A 24,340-nucleotide genomic window follows, 5' to 3' on the forward strand; every position below is an offset into this window, starting at 1 on the left:
TTATTGACATACAGTAAGAGGAAAGCGCTATAAAATGAACGTGGATATCATGACTCAGATAATTTGGTCATGGAAGAATTAAAGTGATTTAGGCCAGCTTAAGCAAGATCCTAATATCTGTTTTCCCGATGGCATGTGATAAAATCCTTTGCATTTTTATGCCTATGAGAAACAAAAAGTGCATAAACTGGAGCAGACTGAGAAAGCTAATATCATCGGTTCAGGGAGGACAAACCCAGCATGCGTTTGCCACTGGGGAGCTCCACTGTTTACACACAGAAACTGCAGAAATCAAATCAAACAAACCCAGATTAATTATATACTTAAATACATCTGAGCATGCATGAATGATTTGGCAGATGTCTGTATCTGCAGACCATTATTCAGTCATTTGTTTTATCTTTACAGCTTGTGAAGAATATGATTGAGAAATCCAGGGTTATTTTTAGCTGGCCAGTGAATTGCCTGAAGGGCCCTTTGCTTTATTTGTGCAGTTGTACAATGTGCCTGTGAAATTACACCTAAGAAAAGAAGAGCATATATCTTCTCTTTGTACTCTACAGTACAACAAAAATGTAATTTTGCACCATTTTGTGAATACACAAGAAACCATGAGGAATCTAAATGTGCAGGGCTGGACTTGGAAGAGAAATCGTCCAGGGATTTTACATAGCAACTGGCCCAAAAGAGTTTGGGTGGGGGTCGGGGGTGTTCACTGTCCTTTTCTGCACCATTTTGTAGTCCATTCTGCTTAATGCGGTGGCTCATTTTGGCTTATCGCGGTACATTCGGCACATTTCGTGGCCGACCTACCAGCCCACTCGGTTCTCCTGATGGCCAGTCCGCCTCTGATCAGCCCCAAAGTGCGTTGGCCCACCAGGAAAATGCCCGGTATGCCAGATTACCAGTTCAGCCCTGTAAAGGTGTAACTGCATCTGAAATTGTTATTTGTAAATATGTGCATAGTATTAATATTTCTGTATTTATGGAATACCCAGATAACCTACTACACAATACTGTATCCCATAATGTAATGCACCTTACTTAACCTTTAATTTCCATTGTGACGATTGAACCGGAAGTAAAATCAGTCACTATTTAATCTTAATGCCAAATGAACTGTAAAAGAAAATAAATAGATTTTTACACAAAATTGGATATAAGATGCAAATGTTTTAATTTTGAAGATGATAACTGGATGCCGCTCTATGAATTAAAGATTCATCTTGATGAGTTCATGTGACAATGTTGCATACTACTGAAATGTTGCATAATGCATTCTTCTTCACCTAATATTTAGGCAATGGCATAGTATTGTTATGTATGACCTTGTCTTGTTTTACCGTTGCCCCTTTGTTTTCCATTTTTGTCCCTTTTGTTATTCCATAGTTTTCACTGTTGTCCCTTTTGTAGCTCCACAGTCTTGTTAGCGTTCGTGTTTTCTGTCATTGTTTTCGCCTGTCCTGATTAGTTTGCCATTTGCTTCTGTTATCATCTTGTTATCTTGTTTTGAGATCTGTTTGTTCATTGGCCCCTTTGTCCCTTGTTCATGTATTTATACCCCGGTTTTTGGTTCAGTCCTTGTCTATTGTTGAATGTTTGTGAATGTAGTTAGCCTGGTCTGTGTTCCCTGCCTGAGTTCTCTGTTCTTGTTTATTTCCCCATTGAGGGCTTTTCGTTGTATTTTGTTAGTAATAAAGTAAGCTGCATTTGGATCCTCAACCTTCGTCTGCCTTCATTGCCTTACATTCGTGACAAGTATGCAGTATACAGCAGTTTTGGGGATGCTACTTGAAACCTAAAGTCAAGCTATTCTTTTGAAAAAGTAGCTAGCTACACTACAATCAAGTTACTAATAAAAGTAACTAACAATATTAAAGCTATTTTAAGAAAACATTTTTTTTAAATATACTATAACAATCAGAAGGTCTATAAATAAATTTAACAAATTGTATGGTCGATATTAACAAGTTATATTAATTATCAATTTTGTTTTAAATAGAATTTCATCCTAAATATAGTTATATATGTCAAAGATCATACTGTTTTATGCCACATAAATACAGATTTCTGTGCAGGACCTCAAGTGAATCAAGGAATCATTTATTTAAACTAGTTCATTCACATGAACCATCCAAATGAATTGATTCACTAAAATGAATTGACTTCCCAATACGAGGCGAATCAGTAAATCGATTTCCAACCCATTCACGCACATGAACTTAAATGATTTGTGCATTCCAATGCTACAAGAGGGGACGGTTTGGGTAAACCTGTTTGATTACTCCCTCAATGCACAAAAATGGAGCATTTTGTAAAGCTTCACTATTGTTATAATTGCAGAGCTACTGAAAAATGTAATTTGTTAGTAGCATTGCTACCTTTAGTTAGTTACTCCCCAACACTGGTAAACAGTATATCATATATACAGTACATAGTATACTGTACCGTTTCAAACACAGCCATTGTTTTATCTATGTTTTGTTGAAAATTAGGGTTGACATTTTTTGTGACTTTGTCTTTGTATGAAGACATTTTTAGCTAGGCAGCACCACAGTAACGCTTTCCAAGATTGCTGTATCGAGTCACACAAATATCTGTCATTGTCTACGTGTAAATTTAGAGTTATTCTATCTTTAAAAAGCAGAACAAGGAGTCTCGAGCTTGTCTCTGTGACCTCATACAACTTCCTGTTGGTCTTTGTTGTGGCAGGCAGGTTGAGTTCAGTCCTCATTTCATGTTCTTTCAGCATATTGTGCACACGTGACATCCAGAACGAGTGGGAAAGACAGACGACTGTTCGACTGTGTTTATCTTGGAATGAACTCCCTCCGAGCAGCTGTTTGGATTGGTTTAAATGACAGTAATGTGGGCACGGTGCCCTCATGCAAGCAGACGGCCAAACTCTGGCTGTCTTTCTCAGAGGCAAGTTTACAGTTGCGCTTGTTTAGCATGTGGTGTTTCAGCACAAAACTAGCATCTTCTTCACATACCACCCACAATGTACGCTGGTATGCCTACCTGGTCTCATACAATCATGTTAATATTAGTTTTACATGGGTTGCTGTTTGGGCTGAAAAATGTGGACAACAAATCTAACTGAACTGTGATATGATAAACAAATTGATATTTAAAAAAAAGAAACATGTAAATGATTCCTTTTAACTAAAATTAAGCATGTTTTGCTCATGCTCTACTGCCGACCGGAAAACGGATTCTTTGGAAAATAATTACACATTCTTAGTCATGTGATCTATCCATCCAAAACAATCAAGATGGCGGCCTTTGTTATAGCGTTGCTGTTGTGTCTGATACTCACTTTGATAGCATTGTTAAAAAATAAACAATTGCGTTTCAGACCATACATGCAGCGGGGATTTTCCGCATGCGCAGTGACACGATTTAAGCATTTTCAAACGTTTCAGTGTGGACGAGCGACTTTTGGAAAGCGCTTGAAAACGTTAGTGTGGACAGAGAGGGTTTTGAAACCAAAACGCCGTTTTCAAATGTATCCAGATTAATGTAGACGAAGCCTTAAGGGAAAGTTCACCCAAAAATGAAAATTCTCTCATTTACTCACCCTCATGCCATCCCAGATGTGTATGACTTTCTTTCTTCTGCTGAACACAAACAAAGATTTTAGAAGAATATTTCAGCTCTGTAGGTCCATACAATTCAAGTGAATGGGTACCCAGATTTTTAAGCTCCAAAAGCACATAAAGGCAGCATAAAAGTAATCCATACGACTCCAGCCATTAAATCCATATCTTCTGAAGCAATATGAGAGGTGTGGGTGAGAATTCCTGCCCAGTAGGTGGCGATGTGTACAAAGAATGTGAATCGCCAGAAACAAAAGAAGATTGTGAAAGTGAAAATGGAGAATTTATAGTAAAACAAGACTTAAATATTGATCTGTTTCTCACCCACTCCTATCATATTGCTTCTGAAGATGTGGATTTAACCACTGGAGTCTTATGGATTACTTTTATTCTGCCTTCAAGTGCTTTTGGAGCTTTAAAATATTGGTACCATTCACTTGCATTGTATGGACCTACAGAGCTGAAACATTCTTCTGAAAATCTGTGTTTGTGTTCAGCAGAGGAAAGAAAGTCATATACATCTGGGATGGCATGAGGGTGAGTAAATGATGAGAGAATATACATTTTTAGGTGAACTGTCCCTTTAAAAAGAGCCAAATTATATAAATATTCAATACAGTGAATGAGAAATGAAATGACATCATCATAATCACATTGCATCTGTCGGCTATGTATTATAATTTTTTTTAAACCCAGTCAAGTTCAATATTTTATTATTGTAATACAATAATAATAATAAGTTAAGAAATTATTATAGAAATATCTTATTATTGGATATTAATAATAATAATAATACTTATTATTATTGTTATTATTCAATAGTAATTTATTTCTTGAATAATTTCTTAACTTGCTCGTTGCACTGCTTTGCAGTCCAGTTAAACCCACAAGCCTTTATTTTGGTGGAAGCTTTTATTTTGGCGGGAAAACTGAAGGAACTGAATTTTTGTTGTTCAAGGTTGAGTTGACAAAAGCCTTTTAATGCAGTAAAATGCTCTCATCATGTCATGGGGCTATTTACAATTTGTAGAATAAATTGTAATGGCCAAACAAATGTGCAATTAAAGTAAATCTGGAGTGCTTTAAATATAATGCGCTCAGCACACGTTAGCACCAAGTGTGCCGCACAAGCCCTCAAAAGTGAAGCCAAAATGTCTCGATCGCCCCCCGGTGACTGGTCCTAGTATAGGTCATAAACCCCGCCTCCCCATGTTATTCAACGGGACGTGAGACCAACTAAACTATTCAATTACACTTCACATATCTTTTTTCCAAAGATAGTTTCTGTCATGGTCTGACAGGTTCTCTGAGCGAAGTAGTCACTGAACCACCAACTGACTTTTTTTTCGGGATCTTCGGAGGACTGAGGAGATTGGAGCTTTTAATTTAATATCTAAATATAATTTAAAAATATTCTATAATTAATTATTTCACACAGTCAAAAGTCAAAAGTGCAGGGGCGTGTGCTTGCGATTGATTCAGCGAGAGTGAGGGCGGGGCCTTGATTTCGCGGCTTTACTTCCTGCTCACTACTGCGCAGGTCTGGTCCCGAAATCGCAACTGCGCAGACTCAAGTCCCAAGATGTCAGCGCTATATCGGGACACTGGCGGCTTCAGTTCTCACCAATGGAAAAGAGCGAAGGGGCGTCGTCCATCTTTTTTTACAGTCTATGGTTAGCACACTGAAACGACCTCGCAAAAATTGCAGCCCTCGTGTTTGATAATCGCACTGGGTCATATCGCAATTACAATTGTATTTCGATTAATCGTTCACTCTTACTCCCTACTTGTTGTACGTATCGCAGCAGTTTCCTGGTGAAATGAACACTAGAGGCACTAAAACAACAATGACTTTCATTCACTTTCACACAAATCAGTAAAACGGCTTATTATCAGTTCATAAACTTTTACCTTTTGTTCCTCACACAATGCAATCTTATGACATCTAAACACTTTTAATGTAGTGCATAACTTGTAAGGCTAAGCATTTTATAACCCACTTAATTTACAGGTCGACACGTGCGCCAGAAGTGTAATTGAAGCATCACATTTGCTTTCTATGACAGTATCGGTTAGGTTTAGGTTTCAGGGTTAGGGTAGGGAGGTAGGTAGGTTTTGTTGATTTTAAAACTCAATGGAGCATTAATTTTAAAAACCTGTTTGGCAGAACATTTAACTTTAGCACCACTCAGTGCACACTTCACCTCTGAACTGCTGCGATACATGTGAGGAGGCATGTCAAATTATTCAGCAAAAATGTCGCCACAGTCATGTAATTGTTTACCTTTGCATACTGTTCATTGTTGTGTTGAAATACTGTAGAGTTTGATTGGACGCACAGTCTTTGATGTCAACAGCTAAATAGATGGGATGCATTTTCTCCTCCTTTTTAAAAGTTGATGAGCCTGTTGCTATCCTAACTATGCATGATTATATGGTGAGTTGCATTTTATTATTTGCATTCAGAATTGTTTTTGACTGCTATCCTTGACCCTGTCAGAACTGGCCTGAGACTCATTTTTGTCATGCAAAATGTTTGGTTTCTGCCCCTTAGTCTCTTTGTCTTCACTCTCTTATTAACATATGGCTGTCTTGGAGTCTCTGTTGTTGCACAGCTGGCTGATTCTGAGGGGTTCCTGACACTTTTTGTCTGCTCTGTTGCTCTCTTTCTCTCTCTCTCTCTCTCTTTTCATTTTTATTATGCCCAGGCAAGACTTTAGATTAAAAAGGAAAGATGTTTCTCCTCCTTCCAAATGTCTAGTCACTGACTACACTGAGTGTATTGCATTCCCACCAGAGCTGGGTGTGTGACTGGGCTGTCAGAAAGATATCAAGGCTCTTTTGTAAAATGCTCTCATCTCATGTTGAGCTAAACAAACACATTTAATTGGATTTTGCACCATGCCCATTAAATCAAATACAAGGCTAGTGAGCCACCAATCACTAAAACAATCTCTGAAAATTAGTTTTTGTTTGTTTGTTTTGTCGTCTCTCATATCATAAACAAACAAGCAGATCCTTCTGGACAGCATGCATTTGAAAAATAACAAACAGTTTAGATGAATATCACAATGATTTTAAATCTCTTTTTTGGCCATTAAGTTTCCTAATGGATCGCAGATTAGTTCTGCGATCCTTCCTTGAAGCGGGAGCGTGAAGAGATCATCTTTATTTTCTGCAAGACGTGTTATTTTCGTTGTGTATATTTTTACTAAAGTTATGTTTGATTTTCTTTGTTGTTTATAATACTGTTGGTCAACATAATGTGATATTGAGTATTTTTAACTGTCAAGTTCTAAATAAAGAGAACATTATATATCATTTAGAAAGTATTTATTTCACTGACTAGTTTTTCCAAAAATAGGCTTTATATCTTCCGATTGTGACTTTATATCTTCCGTTTGAGACTTTATATCTTCCGTTTGAGACTTTATATCTTCCGATTGAGACTTTATATCTTCCGATTGAGACTTTATATCTTCCGATTGTGACTTTATATCTTCCGATTGTGACTTTATATCTTCCGATTGTGACTTTATATCTTCCGATTGAGACTTTATATCTTCCGATTGAGACTTTATATCTTCCGATTGAGACTTTATATCTTCCGATTGAGACTTTATATCTTCCGATTGAGACTTTATATCTTCCGATTGAGACTTTATATCTTCCGATTGTGACTTTATATCTTCCGATTGAGACTTTATATCTTCCGATTGAGACTTTATATCTTCCGATTGAGACTTTATATCTTCCGATTGTGACTTTATATCTTCCGATTGTGACTTTATATCTTCCGATTGTGACTTTATATCTTCCGATTGAGACTTTATATCTTCCGATTGAGACTTTATATCTTCCGATTGTGACTTTATATCTTCCGATTGAGACTTTATATCTTCCGATTGAGACTTTATATCTTCCGATTGTGACTTTATATCTTCCGATTGAGACTTTATATCTTCCGATTGAGACTTTATATCTTCCGATTGAGACTTTATATCTTCCGATTGAGACTTTATATCTTCCGATTGAGACTTTATATCTTCCGATTGAGACTTTATATCTTCCGTTTGAGACTTTATATCTTCCGATTGAGACTTTATATCTTCCGTTTGAGACTTTATATCTTCCGTTTGAGACTTTATATCTTCCGATTGTGACTTTATATCTTCCGATTGTGACTTTATATCTTCCGATTGTGACTTTATATCTTCCGTTTGAGACTTTATATCTTCCGATTGAGACTTTATATCTTCCGATTGTGACTTTATATCTTCCGTTTGAGACTTTATATCTTCCGATTGTGACTTTATATCTTCCGATTGTGACTTTATATCTTCCGATTGTGACTTTATATCTTCCGATTGTGACTTTATATCTTCCGATTGTGACTTTATATCTTCCGATTGTGACTTTATATCTTCCGATTGAGACTTTATATCTTCCGATTGTGACTTTATATCTTCCGATTGTGACTTTATATCTTCCGATTGTGACTTTATATCTTCCGTTTGAGACTTTATATCTTCCGATTGTGACTTTATATCTTCCGATTGTGACTTTATATCTTCCGATTGTGACTTTATATCTTCCGATTGTGACTTTATATCTTCCGATTGAGACTTTATATCTTCCGATTGTGACTACATTTTGCAAATGCAACTTTAAATCTCACAATTTCAACTTTATTGTTCATAATTACAAGTTATAAAATTGCAATTGTGAGATATTAAGTCAGAATTACCTCTTTTTTTATTCCATGGCTGGATCCGACCTTCCTACCAATGGCTGTTACATTTTTAAGCCATTTCAGAGCTCATACATAAATATTGAAATACTGTATATACAGTATCAGATATCCAGATATCTGATCCAGATGTTATCTTGTTATAATCATTTTAGCTCTATTGCCCCATCTTAACAGCACATAATAGATTGTGGTGTGTCTCTCTACAGCCGTCCTCCAGGCTCTCGGTCCATCTGAGCGCCTGCTGTTTTCCAGTTTGTGGTTTTCTCATCCTCTGGATGTCTCTCTGTCTTTATGTCTTCTGGCAGATGGGACGTCCACGCTGTGTCTGTCCTCGGTGAGGGAGCTGCCATCACAGCTGCAGGATCTGTACCAGCAGGGCTTCATTCTTACAGCTGTGCACCCGTTTGTCCACCCGTGTGGCCCCGAGCCTGCCAGTGTCCAGCGCCAACTCTATCGGGCGGTGCTCATCAAAGTCTCTGACAGGTGGGGTCACAACACGCTGAAAACATGATGGCCACTTTGAACTCCACAGGTGGCACTGACATTTATTTACACTGTTTAAAAAATGATCTGATATAATCAAGGTTTGTCGCACCCAATACAGTTTCTAACCATTTTTAACCCACTCTCTGACCCTTAGAAATAAACAGGCTGTTTTGCTGCACTTTTAAGACTTTTACATTTGCATTAAAGTAATAAGCCACTTAAGACCTTTTATTACAGTGATTTTTCCACAAGTAAGGGGTCCACTTAAGCTTAAGTGTTAGATAAGCGCTGGGAGTCGATTAAAAAATGAAGTGATTCATTTAATTCCAAAGCTTTGGGAATTAAGAGTATATTCGAAAGCTTGGACATTTAATTTATTTATTTATTCCGTTTTATGAAATAAACTGGAGTTGGACAAAAACCTGGATTTTTGCAGAAATAATCAAACTAAAGACATTTTCGTCTTCAGTGTGCAAAAAAACAAAAAAAACAACAACTGATTAGCGGTAGCAGGCAATTTCACTTAGTTGGCGAAATGGTGCTTTTAACATTATTTGCGGTAGTTCTTCGAAATACTGACACATCAGCCAACTTTCTCTCAAATTCATCTTGTAGGGTTGAACTGTCACTTGTTGAGATGTGCATATAGCCCCATATTTATTATTGAAATATACATTACTACATAGAAATTGTCTGGATCTTACTATGAATCATAAATAAAGAATGCTTATATTGCACCGTTTGATACAAGATTTCACTTTTTTTAATCTTAAGGATCGAGAAAAAGATTATAACATTTCTGGAATCAAACAGAACTAAGTTAAATCACTATAATGCATGACCTTGAATGGCTTTTATAAAATGTATATTATAAATATGATAATAAAGAGTTGAATAGTTCAACTAATAATAATACCAATTGACATTTTAAAAACAATGAGAATGAAAGGATGAAAAATATATATTTATTAGGCATGTTAAGCTGAGAAATCGCCACTGCCTGAACGACACTTAACAAATCTAATTGTGATTCAAGCGAACCGTGGCTTTACATGCATCTTTCGTGTTTAAGTGGGCAGAATAAACTGCAAATTAGACTTGACTTTATGACTATGGTCAAAAGTCTGGCTTTGCAAGATTCAGTCGCTTTTCAGTCCATCACACAAAGAGTTGGTGAAGGTTGAAGAGCCGCTCAATAAACCTCTAGCAAAAAACAGTGGCAGGGCCTGAAAGTCACATCCACTCCCTGCCTGGAGCACGGCTGGACTGCTGTCACAGGGTCCAGACCAGCGGTGACAGCGTAAAGGGCACAGAACAAGAGAGTGCCGGTGGACATCGAGCTATCGTCCATCCACACACACACACACACACACACACTCCACAGGCAGCTGCCACTTGCCAATTCGCCTGAATCTGTGTGTTAAGTGTCAGGCTTCAGGCATGTATCTGGCCCCACTGACCTCTCAGAGGAGATCCACTCTCCCCGGAGGAAGGAAAAGGGAAGTGATGGTGAGTCACGTCCTAGTTTATGGCCTCTCTTACCTTCTTTTCCACACAATTGTGCAGGTGCCTGGTGTTCTGCTGGGGGATCCCCAAACCTCTTTCAGATCACTGCAGAACATAGATTAGAAAATTGAAAAAAGGCAACGTCCACACTTGTACATTTTAGTTAAGTGTACGCCTCTCATCCACACTAGAACAGTGTTTTACTCCAATGAAAACATTACATTACCGCATACTTTGGAAAAGGATGACATAATTTAGTGAGGTGTATGCTTAGAAAAAGATTACAACTATTTGTTAAATGAGTAAGAAAAATCTACTTCTTTTACCGTTTTAGTTTTTTTAGCACAAACCTCACAAAATTTGGTTAAATTAAAAAAAAAACTATATTTGTAAAGCTGCAAGCAGCGATGAACGGTCCCTCGCACCATGGTGCCCATTGGGGCTGCTGTGCCAGGGGAATGTCACTAAAAAAATGTTTAGCATTTTTAGCACTTAAATGTTGTTAAGCGTGTATCACAGTGTAAAACATGTCATTTCCTGTTGCCAGTAGGTGGAGCTATGACTATAACTGAATATTGGCATATAGAAGTGTTCAAGTGGGTTTAGGATATGGCTCTAAGAGACTTTTGTGTATGTGTTGACATGTTGCATATGCCTACCACTTTTCTTACATGTAGGTGAAATGTGGCTAGAGGACTGCTTTGTTGAAATTTTTTAGGTGGCGCTATCGAGCCATTTTGCCACAATTAATTCTAAAACCAGGATTAGATGTACATTTTTCCCACTTTTGAGATCTGCGCAAAGTTTCATGAGTTTTCGAGCATGTTTAGGCCTCAAAAATATGACTTGTTTCATATCTAACTTTGTCAGGCCGCCACGGACATGCCCTTAGCTAGGTAAGCAGTTTAACATAAAAAAAGGCCTTTAGATTAAGTTTACGTACAAGAACTGGAATTAGCTGTTGCCAGTAGGTGGCGCTATGACTATAACTGAATTCTGGCACGTAGATGTATTCAGGCCAGAACTATTATCAAACATGTGATGTTTGGGGCAGATTGGACATTGTATGTATGAATTATAACAACTTTCTGTTTCATGGCAAAACATCAAATTTGTCAGACTGTCATGGCCACGCCACACAATGAAAACTCATGAGCTTCACAATTTAGCATTGCCAAGGCCTTTCGATTAGAATAACCAAATATGAAGTAGATCTGATGAAATATCTAGGAGGAGTTCGTTAAAGTATACGAGGAATGGAAATGGCAAAATTGAAGAGAAAAATCTAAATGGCTGACTTCCTGTTGAGTTTGGGGCATGGGTCCAGGATACTTTTTTGTAGGTATTGACATATTACACGTGTGTGCTGATTTGTGTATGTGTAGGTGAAACGTAGCGTAAATCGCACATCGTTGAAAGTTTGTAGGTGGTGCTATTGAGCCATTTTGCCACACCTAATTCTGAAACCAATATCAGATGTAAATTTTCGCCACTTCTGATGTGTGTGCAATGTTTCATGTGTTTTCGGGTATATTTAGACCCTCAAAAATTTGATAAATTTGGGAAAAAATTTATAAACTAAACATCTTATGTCGTTTTACTTCTTGAGTACATTTTATTTGTAGTTGTTTCTAGATATCAGACTCGGATAGGAGACACAATTTTAACATCAAAATAACAATTACATTTCACTTTGAACATCCAAAATAATTTTATTTAGCATCCTTATGCTAACACAAACTGATTTTAATGGTCAGGAGGTATTTAAATACTGTATTTGGGTCATCAGAATAAAACGTATTTCAAGTTCATATACATGCAATCATTGAGTTCATGTTGTTTTTGCAAATTTATGAAAAACTACATTTTCTACAAACAAAATAACAATTTAATTACTTTAAAAATGTCATGGGGTGTAACCAACAAGTAATAGGCTTTCAGTAGCTGCCTTGAACCTTGAAAACATGAGTGTAAGCAACTTAATTCTTAATTTATAAGAACATTTAAAATATTTTTAAGGTGATTTGTTTATTTATTTGTTTGTTTTACAAATATCATGAATTTTTTAAATCAGGAAAATCAAGTTTTCTCATGGTTACACCAAATGACCTAAACCAAATGTGCCATTTCATACAAATGTCAAAATATTGATATTTAATTATATGACAAAATAATTTTTCGTGCAGGACGGGACTCAACTGGTGGTGGTGGGGTGGTGGAGGTTGCCGCGTTAGCACACTGAAACAGCAATGTGATAGATTTTGAGCAGACTTATAAAGTAATGGCTTACATGTGATTGGCTGGGAATTACCCCGCTAATGGTGCGATGATGTACAGCTGCTAGTCTTCCCGCTAGAACTACGCTGCGCTTACATAGGAGTGGACAAAAAATTTGCATGATCTATTTGACCCCATTTATATTATTTTTCAGTCTGTTTGAAGATTTGCACATTTCAATTGTACAGTTGGACAGATTTCCATCAAGATGAACTGAGTAATCATTAAATGGTTTACAAATTAGAAATTCAAAGTAAATGACAAATGTTTAATTCAAATTTATGAGGAGTTTGAGCTTTCTAAAACTTTTTTGCAACATTTGCAGAAGGTTTTAGCGGCCAGTGCATCAATGATATTTCTTGCCCTGAACCGTCTTTTTTTTAATGCAAATGCACATATCATTTCTGGCTCTGATTTGTTCAATCTGTCTACTCGCACCAGGACTCCTCGAGTACATTCCTGGCAAATGAAGGTTTAATGTAAAACATTAAGAAGGCATGATTCCTCTCTTTATTGTTGTTGATCTTTGACGGCTCTTCTCTTTCATGACAGAGTTATTTTCCACTTGGACGCAGCTCTCTGCGAGGAACAGAATGAGGTTGAGATGTAAACTGTACTCTATTTCTCAAAGATTATACAGTTCAATGCATGTCAAGATGAACTCTTGACATTAACTCCCCTCACGTTAATGTGTCATGCACTGACAGGCATGAACACCCTGGCTCAAGCAAATACTCATTATTTTAGACATATACACACTCAAGCACTCATCTGAAAGGAATAGTTCATCAAAATAATGACAATTCTGTCAACATTTACACACTGTTGTGTCATTCCAAAACTGCATGCTGTTGTTTTTCTGTGGAACGCAAAATGAGAATTTAGGAACATTTTCACACAGCACTTTTCCATGATAATTCATAGTGACTGACCACGTCTGTCAAGCTTCAAAAAGGACAAAAAGGTGTTCAAAGTAATTTTGATATTTTTTATCTGCTGCTAAAAGTAAAAAATGTCCTGTTGATGAAAAACAAAATACAGTAAAAGTCTCATTAAAATCTGAAATTCCTGAAAAAATACATTTTGGCATAAATCATTTGGAATAATCCTTTATTATTATTTCTTAAAAAATAAGCAGTAAAACTATTTTCTTTTAAACCATCTTTTTAATTTTAAATTTTTAACAGTATGTTTGGGCGGTGGTGGCTCAGTGGTTGAGCCTCAGGGTTACTGACCAGAAGGTCGGGGGTTCAAGCCCCAGCACCACCAAGATGCCACTGTTGGGCCCTTGAGCAAGGCCCTTGACTCCAGGTTGCTCCGGGGGGGATTGTCCCTGCAATAAGTGCACTGTAAGTCGCTTTGGATAAAAGCGTCTGCCAAAATGCATAAATGTAAATGTTTGATAAAAAATTTAAAAAAACAGGAGCCAAATCAGAACAGACCCCTTTAGTTTTTAAGAAAGTATCAGATATTTAGAAATTTTTATGAAAAATACAATTTTGTTCAGACTTGATGCAGTAAACCTAAGAAAACATCTTAATATTCTTGATTCAAAAATCGAAGCACATAATGTGCTATCTAGCTAAAAACATGTTAGCTTTCCTGGATCAGATGACTTTATTGGAAATGATGTAGTATGTTGTCCAGCATCATGGAACGCTAAACCAATTGTATTAGGAATGAGATTGCTGCAAGATTGCTGGGTAGAGAAGATCATTCACATATGGATGCCAGATGGCCCAAAGTGCTCAATGATGGCTCAAATGACACAGAATGGAACTGAATGTGTTCTGCCTGCATGCTTTGAGAGAGAGAGAGAGAGAGAGAGAGAGAGAGAGAGAGAGAGAGAGCATATCTTTAGTTATTGTTGTATTTGCATGTGTAATTAGTTGTTCTGTATAATTATTGTTTTATTTGTTTGGAGAGGCTTTTGGACATTTGGAAATGTTTTTGGACACTAGAATATCATTTATAATTATCATTTTGTAATGCTATAACTTTTGATTTCTTTGTCGTATCAACACAAAATTTTACTCAGCTACAGGTGACATTATTGGGAACAAAACAAAAGCTTTTCGGAGCCCTCTTATCAGCAACAGTATAATGACAAAGCAGAAATATAAGAAACATTTTTTTGTGATTTTTCAGCTGTGAGAGTCTCATAATGAATCATAATCTATATAATTAAAAATGTGTAAAAGTTATCTACAAAATTATACCAAAAACTTGACCCTAGTTGTTTTTTTTTTTTTTGGTTTGTTAGTTTGTTTTTGTAGAGTTATAAGCCTTTAATTTTGGTTATGCCACTGAAACAGGAAATCTTTCAAAATACCTTCAGAGCTGAAAGGGTTAAAAACGTTTTTGAAATCAGTAATTAAGTTTAGTCCACTCTATTTTATTAAAGGTGCAGGGAAAGTATTTGAATACCTTTTTCTTGATGGTTACACCACTTGACATTTTTAACCCTAAAATGCAAATGAGTCAAATGAGCCAGCCGTCTAATTTTTAAGACATAATGTTTACATGAATTGGTCTTTTTATCTAAAAATCCAGTTATTCCTCAATTACGGTGTGTTTGACTATATGAACTGACTATTTTAACATTTATTTAAAAACAAATGTCATTCTATGGGCGGTACACTGGCGAGGAGACAAGAGGCCGTTCTTTTTGAATGGATGTCAATGGAGGAGATGCGTCATTACGCTGAATAAACTGCTTTTGTGATGAAACAGCTCATCATTCAATAAATTGACCACCTGTCCACTAATCTTCAACATTTATTGCACTAAACAATCCTTTTAGTGTGAACTATGTAGGGAGTTTACTATCATAAATTTGCAGTTTTGTAAGAGAAGACATGGACGATACAGGTACAGTAGGTGTCAGTTTACGGCTCTCCCCATTTGTATGGTATCTGCAAACTGTGCCTTATTTTTCGTAACATTCTCTCCTATGGTAAAAACACAGAGGTTTTTATTTCAGTGTAGAAGATCTCTGCCAATACAACACTCCTTCCACACATACACAAGTACTCACATTTGCAGTGCGCCACTCATGCGTACTATAGATTTATCTCATTACAGTATATCCCAGCTTTTGTGGTAATCTCACTTGGACATAACGTGATTTTAATTTAAGTGCTGGAAGTTTACGTAATGACATTCGTATGCCAGATGGTATCAGTTTTGGCATCAAAGCATTTTTACGAGTATGAGTAACCAGTACATGAGTGCAGTATCGGACATCCCTCATTATTTGTAAAAAGAAAAATGCAATAAATGTTTTTTAAAAAAACGTGTTAAACCAACATGGACTCTTAGATTACATTTCTACCATCTTGACACATCTTTTAAACTTTTTTTAAAGGGGTCATGACACGAGGAATCAAATGTTCTTTGATCTTTTGACATGTAAGAGGTCATTGTACTATAGAAACATACTAGAAGTTTCAGAACTCAAATCATCCTCCTTAACAGAAAAAGAGCAATTATTTAAACTTGGCTGCAAAAACGTCTTGTTTGGAATTCGTGGAACTTGTGACATCACAAGGACCAAATGCATATGCTAATGCAATGCCTATTTTCCATCATTGCAAAGCTTGTGGCTTTAAAAGACTCGCCATTTTAAAAAGTTTTTTCCTGTTGTGTTGCATGAAAGAAAGTCATTTGGCTTTTGAATGACACAATTTGTATTTTTACGATTGCTTTCAGTCATTTTTTTCTCATCGAGTAGGCATGATTTAAGACTGCTGGGGAAGTTTTGTTCATTCTGAAGGCTTCTATTCATCTTCAAGGGACAAAGGCGAAGAGCAAAACGTAAAAAGAAAGAAGATCAGAGTTGGACTATGGGTATGTGGATGTGTGTTCGTGTTGGGAACGATCATAGTATCGAGACTACTGCCAACCTTTGATGGCTTCGGCAGAACTGCCTAGCTTTATCTCTGACGTCTGTCACCGTGGAGACAGTTGCTTGCATCCGCAGCAGCCCTGAGGGATAAACCTGCAAAAAAAAAAAAAAGAAAGAGAGAGGAGAGATATCAAACAGGGCACAGCTCTACTCCCACCCTGCCAATCCTGGGAATCAAGAGATGAGAGGGAGGAAACTGTGGATAAAAGAAACACCTTAATGTAGCATTCCTCACACTCTGAAAACAAACAGACTCGGAAACATTCAGGTGAGAAGACAAGAGACCACAAGACAGGAAGAGGACAAGAAAGAGGAGGAACAGGAATGAAAGAGAGGGATAAAAGATAACCCGATCTTGATCAAGCTGAAATGGTAGAAGACCTCCCAGAGGACATGCTCAGAGGTAGTGCTTTCATAGTTCATGAGTGTGGGAAGAACTTGGTTTGAGTTGAAATGCTGATGGCAATTTTGAGACAGAGGTGACGTTTTTTTAAGGATGAAATCCGAGAAGCAGGAGGCCAGCAAAACGTTTCACAAACCTAACAATTTAACATTGCTTTCAAAAAGGCTACACATCACACACTTTTTCACGTTTGGACATTTTCTGTTCAGGGAGCGAGTGAGTAATCCAATCCAACTCAGTGAAGAAGTGAGATGACCATTACAGTTGACATTATTGCTAAATTGTAATTACATTATTACTTTTTTTTACAGATCTTGATAGTAAAGTCATTATAAAATAAACATGGTTGTTTCCTTAACGTTTGGCCATTTCATCCCAGGGGTCGATTTTCGTCAAAACGGTTTTAATCTTTTTTTCACTTCAAGGTATTAATGAGTCTGAATTAGAAACTTTTTAGCATGCCTTATTCATCTATTTTTGGTACGTGTAAAAGGCTTTTTATGTACAAATGTTATTGTTTTAGCCTTGAACCGGACCCAGACTTTCAATATCAACCCTCCTATTGCGTTCAGAATCTGAATACACCTTTTGCATTTGCCGGTCAATTTTGACCCGGCGGAATTTAAACTTATAAATCATTCATAACCCAATGGTTTTAATGTACACTCACCTAGAACTTTATTAGGAACAGTATGGTCCTAAAAATAGTTCCCAAAAAAGGTCTTCTGCTGTCGTAGCCCATTCGCCTCAAGGTTCGATGTGTTTGCATTCTTAGATGCTATTCTGCACACTACAAATGTACAGAGTGGTTATCTGAGTTACTGTAGCCTTTCTGTCAGCTCAAACCTGTCTGGCCATTCTCCGTTGACCTTTTTCATCAACAATGTGTTTCTGTCCACAGAACTGCCGCTGACTGTATGTTTTTTGTTTTTGGCACCATTCTGAGTAAACTCTAGAGACTATAGTGTCTGTTGTGCATGAAAATCCAAGGAGATCAGCAGTTATACCAGTCAAACCAGCCTGTCTGGCACCAACAATCATGCCACCAATTTTCCCTATTGTGATGGTTGATGTGAACATTAACTGAAGCTCCTGACCCATATTTGCATGAATTTATGCAGTGCATTGCTGCCACACGATTGGCTGATTAGATAATCAAATGAATAAGTAGGTGTACAGGTGTTCCTAATAACGTTCTAGGTGAGTGTATGTCATTAATAAGTTCTTAACTGTAAAAAGATTTAGATTGTTGGCATGTTAACTGACAAATATAAAAGCTATTAATTAAAATGCCATTTTTTGAAATAATAAAATGTAGAAATTCTTTGATATTTCAAAATATACATTAACTACAGCAAAACCAGTGTGATACATTTTTGTGAAATGTATCTAAATATAAAATAATAAACAATGTAGATTAACATCCAATATGAGAATTATTAATAGTTTGAGTGAATTTCCTATTACTCATAAATGTTCAATCCAACTTGGTGGTCAAAAGTTATGCAACAAATGTATATATATATATTATTATTATTTTATTATTATTTTATTTTATCTAACATCATCAAAACAACTGTACAACTCAAGTATAAAACATTAATACTTATTTACTATGTTTTTAACCAAAATCGACTCTTTTTACTTGCATGAACTGCCGCAGTCAAATATGAACAATTTCCTCTTTCAAGCTCTATTTAGACTAATGTGTGCTTGAACAAAATCTCACCATACCCCCTTTAGGCAGTAGTACCTTTGATTTAGTTTATTTGTTATGTTTGTTACATCTGTCATGTATGTTTTGTCCAGGAGTGTGTGTGTGTGTGTGTGTGTGTGTGTGTGTGTGTGTTTGGGAGAGAGGCAAAATGTAAAGTGTTTATAAGAAAAAATCGATTTATGGATGTACAAAAAAATCTATTTAATATAATGTGTAAAGCCACAATTGATGAAAAAGGTGTAACAATTATTTTAAATGGTTATATATAGTTCTTTGGGGTATTTAAATAGGAGGGTTAAAATATGAAAATCCATTATAAAAGTACAAATTACTATATATGTTTATACTGTGTTGATCTTAACACAGAGTATAATAAACATAAGCCATTTCAATAATTCATGTGTATGATGTATATTTAATCAATTTACACAAAATTACAACTTTCGCCCATTTGTGGCGTCATTTCCACCACACCAAACAATTTTGCACCTAGAAAGTTTTTTTCAAAAGTTAGTGTACTTGTTAAACAAGTGGACAGAAGTGTCGAGAACATGCTTGAGATGAAACATGAGACAAAATTCAAGGTAAATGTCACTTGTGAGCAGAATCATTTCATTTCATTGTCATTTCCAATCAAGCTGTAATTTTTCCAAATTACACCAATATTGGGAAAGTTCTAGAAGTTGCTAAAATTGCCCGAAGTTGAAGAAACACACATAAACATTTATCTCTAAATCTTATAGAGATCTGTAGAAGGGATGGAGCAGTGTTTAATATTCACTCAGAGTCTCTGGATCCAGTCCCAGTTCTCCCACATCAAGATTAGCTTTGCTCTAAAGATGCTGTGCGTGGGGCCGTGCTGGAGAACCGATGTGACATTGCTACAATTTTCCCTCCAAAACCCAACCTAACTACAGTGCCAATACAGGAGCGCTACCTGACCTTTGGCACCTGCAGATGTGAACAGCGGGACTGTGAATGAGTACCGTGGTCGTACGGATTAGTTTTGGCAGTGAGGCCTCCTTTTAACATGATTTGCTGGGCATTACCCTTAACCTAGCGGCGAGTGTGCGAATTGCTGACTCCGTTTATAACTACAAATGTCAACTGTCAAGCCCCCCGTGTTCAATTTTTAGTTACAGTTCCACTTCGGTGACGAGGGTAGATGATTTATGCATCATTTTTGGATAATTGCGAAGCACCTCGTAGGGATGCTGGTACGGACCAAAAGCTATTAAGGCCGATATGCTTCAGTAACATTATTTATGGCTCGGTAAATAAGCTGACATCAAGAATGATACATTATTAATGCAGTGATTTGAGATAGGTTTGATGGATACAAACGCAGGTTGTTGTCATGGCAATGCCGCCTTAGGTGGGACACACAGTCACACACACACAGCTGGATATGGCCTCGGGACCTGGAAATGTTTTCCGTGATTCCTATCTGACAACATTAGTGATGGTGGCACTCCTGTGGGCAAGGAGTAACTCGTGGAAACACACACAGACTAAGATCATCTGCAGGCCATTTGCCAACAGTGCAACCCAGCTGTGTCTAAGATCCGTGTCTTCGAAATAACCTTTGAGCAAACGAAATCTAAAGTACTTTTAGATGTGTGTTGCTTTAAGATTTTATTCCCAGAGGCAGGACTCCTGCAAGGAAGCATCTGGATCTTTTTTGTAGGAGTTACTGCAGTTTAACTAGCTAAAGAATTCCTACAAATACATTGGATTGCTGTTTTGTAGGTACAATACAGCCGTAGGAAAGACAGAAATCACAAATGAGAGCCCTTTAATATCTCAGTTGTTTCTCATAGACAGCAATGAGATTAATTGGAGATCATACGCTTATCCGCTTCTTATATATTTCTTCTTAGAAAACAAACCCAGGAATCTAACATGTGCCTCCCCTAGAGTTTCAAAAGAGATCTTAACTATGTCTTAAACTGTGCATAGATTTAGCACAATCCCAAAGTCTGAAATCTGAATATGAACTCAAATATTTCTCATCAACTTTCCCAAAACCAAATGATCTGAGCTATGCTATCCACATACAGGAGAAGCATTTTAGAAGAGGCAAAGTTGCTACTTTAGTGAAACATGAGAACTCCATTAAGGGTGTGTTCATACTTGGCAGGTTTGGTTCAATTAAAATAAACTCTGGAGCGATTGCTCTGTTAGGGCGATTCATTTGAACAAGTGTGAACGCTGTAACCCAAACCTTGGTGCGCACCAAACAAGAGGACCCCAAATGAACTCTGGTCCAAGTTGTGTTCATATATCAATTGAACCACACCAAATAGGTCTAAACGGACCAAAAACAGGAAGTAATTTGCCTAATTCTGACCTCAAGCATACTTGGTTTTTCTCATCATAGGAGCTATGTTGCCCATTACAGTTCTGTACTGGTGTCAGAACCGCCCGTCAGCTGTCCTTGGAGCATATCTTCATTTGTGTGTGCAACGGAGGAATTCCTGGTGCTGTTCAATTAGCTCTTTGTTTGTTCTCAGCTGGTAAAAATACCACCATATATACATATATAAATATAACGAGCACATTTCACCCAGCAGCCAGCATTGTTTTGGATGATCGGTAAGTTCCATCAGAAAATATACGTCATAAAATCTGTCCAATCAGGTCGGGACTTTTTCTGATGCTTTTGGTTTTGTATTGTTAGGTTTGGTGTTAAAAATGCCAGTGTGAACGCTAAGTGAACAAGGACTAAATGTACCATTTTATTTTTTGGTCCGGACCAAGGGGACCAAGAGAACCGAACTACAAGTGTGAACACACCCTAAGTCTCCCAAACTATGGAAGAGCAACCTTCTCTGCTATTAAAACAACAAACAAACAAACAAACAAAAACAGTTTAACCAGCCTAAGCTGGTTTAATTTCTCACACATTGTCATATCAACAACCATCTAGTAGTTACTCTGATTTATGTCTCACAAGCTTAAAGTACAACTAACACAGAAACAGTTCTTGGTTCATTTTGCGTCGGACGTGGTGAAATGAATGACTTGCATTTCAGTTCGTTTCTCATTCACTCAGTACCAGCTGATATGAGTCATTTGTTCATGTGGCAGTAATGTATGTTTTGCTGTGTAGATTCAAAAGTACCGGCTCATAAGAGTCATTTATTGGGGAATCGGACTACACTTGTCACGTTGTATGTTTCGCATTGTAGATTCAAAAGAACTCATAAGAGTCATTTGCTGGGGAATCGCACCACACCTGTCGCAGTGTATGTTTCACACTGTAGATTCAAAGGAATGGCTCGTAAGAGTCATTTTTTGGGGAATTGGACCACACTTGTCGCGCTCTATGAATCGCGCAGTAGATTCAAAGGAACCGGCTCATGAGAGTTATTCGTTAGGTAGTCGGAACACACTGGTTGTGCTGTATATTTTGTGCTGTAGATTCAAAATAACTGGGCCCATATTAACAAAGAATTTTATCTTACAAGGAGTTCTCCAAAGAGCTCCTAGTTAGGAGTTTTCGCTTAAAACCTATTCACAAAACTGCTAAGAGCAAGTTTTACTAAAGAAATCTTAATATAAGGCGGAGTTTACCTCGTTGCTATGGATGACGTCACGTTTTATGAGTGCGCTCTTTTAAATCACCCAGGGATTCTTTTGTCAGTGAAGACAGATTCATACGATATATATATATATATATACTGTGTGTGTGTAGATTCAAAAGAACCGTCTTATAAGAGCCATTTGTTGGGGAATTGGACCACACCTGTTGCGCTGTATATTTCACGCTGTAGCTTCAAAAGAACTGACTCATAAGAGTCATTCATGTGGGAATCAGGCTACACTGGTCACACTGTAGATTCAAAAGAACCGTCTTATAAGAGTTCATCGTTGTGGAATCGGACCACACTGGTTATGCTATATGTTGCATGCTGTAGATTCAAAAGAACCATCTCATGAGGTTCAATAATACAGGAAGCAGACTACACTGGTCGCTGCTCATTCAATAGCGTTGTTGCAGTGCAGCTGTGTGTTAACAGGAATAAATGACATTTTTTGGGTTACAAACTGGCAATTACAAGGGTATTATGCTATAAATATGGTTTATGGGGATATTTCTAGTGTCCCCATAATTCAAATCATGTTAAAATCATGTAGAAATACAGAACGTTTTTTTGTGAGGGTTAGGTTTAGGGGATAGAATCTGTAGTTCATACAGTATAAAATCAATATGTCTATGGAGAGTCCTCATAAGTATAGCCGTACCAACAACACAGTGTGTGTGTGTGTGTGTGTGTGTGTGTGTGTGTGTGTCTGTGTGAGCGTGTATTTATCACTTTGTGGGGACCAAATGGATAGTTTGGTCCCCCCATAAGGATAGTAAAACCCAAAACTTTTGACCTTGTGGGGACATTTTGTCGGTCCCCATGAGGAAAACAGCTTATAAATCATACTAAATTATGTTTTTTGAAAATGTAAAAATGCAGAAAGTTTTCTGTGAGGTTTAGGTTTAGGGGTAGGGTTAGGTTTAGGGGATAGAATATAAAGTTTGTACAGTATAAAAACCATTATGTCTATGGAAAGTCCCCATAAAACATGGAAACACAACATGTGTGTGTGTGTGTGTGTGTGTGTGTGTGTGTGTGTGTGTGTGTTTGTTTGTTTGTTTGTGTGTGTGTGTGTGTGTGTGTGTGTGTGTGTGTGCGTGTGCGTGTGCGTGTGCGCGTGCGCGTGCGCGTGTGCGTGCATGCCAGAGGTGAGTCAGGCCCTTCTGCGCAGTGGCTGTGGCTGGATTGAGTTCTGGGTTGGTGGGTTTAATCTTTGTCACAAATCCCCAAAACATCACAGAGGATGGGGGGATAATACGCTAGAATGGGCATCGCTAGATCAACAGTAAAACCTGCTCATGGGTATCTTTTTGGTTTTCCTCCACAGAGAAACAAACAACCTTTCTGTACTGATTATTCATAAGTACACAGTCAAACCACACTACCATTGTACCCTTGAGTTTATGTAGAAGCTTTGGTCACTTTTAACTATTTTCATCATAATGTAATAAAAATTATATTTTTTATTATTAATTTCTGTCATAGCATTGGAAATTCCAATAAATTCTAGTGAATCCGTCAGTTTTGGCAGTAACAGCAAAAAAAAAAAAAAAAAAAAAGATTAATCAAATATTGCTGTTTATTTATGTAGTGATATATTGATACATATAAATACATGCAATTAAATAAATATAATTATTTCATGAAGCCATTGTAAAACTGTAAGTGGTACTAATATAACTACATTATTTTAACTCCAACGATTGATGTATGATCCGAGTATATTGAATATCATTAATCAGGATTTTTTTTTCCTCACTGAGCCCTATCAATATTCATACAGTTTAACTTCACATATGCAATGACTAAAATCATTTTCTTTGTTTTGTTACAGACAGTAAATGGCCTAAAATTGTCTTTTAAAAATGTTAATTAAAAAGTCTAAAAATGTCAGATCAGGTATAAATGTCATCATACAATTCTTCCCCCAAGAACTATTGTTCCTTTGCCTAATAGTATCCTGTTTACGGTTGCCAAGCAACATATCAACTTAGTCAATTATGCTGCTTTTGTATCGTCTTAAAATTACGATAGTTGCCAGATGATGATGCTGAGATTCATCTTGGAGACCATGGCAAAAATTCAGACTTCCACTTTCTAAT

At 37.0% G+C, this 24,340-nt stretch overlaps 1 protein-coding gene across 2 annotated transcripts in view; it reads left to right on the forward strand.

Moving 5' to 3' along the window:
• Positions 1-24,340, forward strand: part of LOC127655907 (raftlin-like) — a 143,947-nt gene that overhangs the window by 49,429 nt on the left and 70,178 nt on the right. For both annotated transcript variants that reach the window (XM_052143961.1, XM_052143962.1), the window contains exon 3: positions 8,658-8,835. In XM_052143961.1, the coding sequence (XP_051999921.1) occupies positions 8,658-8,835 (178 nt within the window). The remainder of the gene's footprint in view (positions 1-8,657; positions 8,836-24,340) is intronic.

The sequence above is a fragment of the Xyrauchen texanus genome, chromosome 15 (genome assembly GCF_025860055.1).
Source record: "Xyrauchen texanus isolate HMW12.3.18 chromosome 15, RBS_HiC_50CHRs, whole genome shotgun sequence".
In the NCBI taxonomy this organism is placed as follows: domain Eukaryota; kingdom Metazoa; phylum Chordata; class Actinopteri; order Cypriniformes; family Catostomidae; genus Xyrauchen; species Xyrauchen texanus.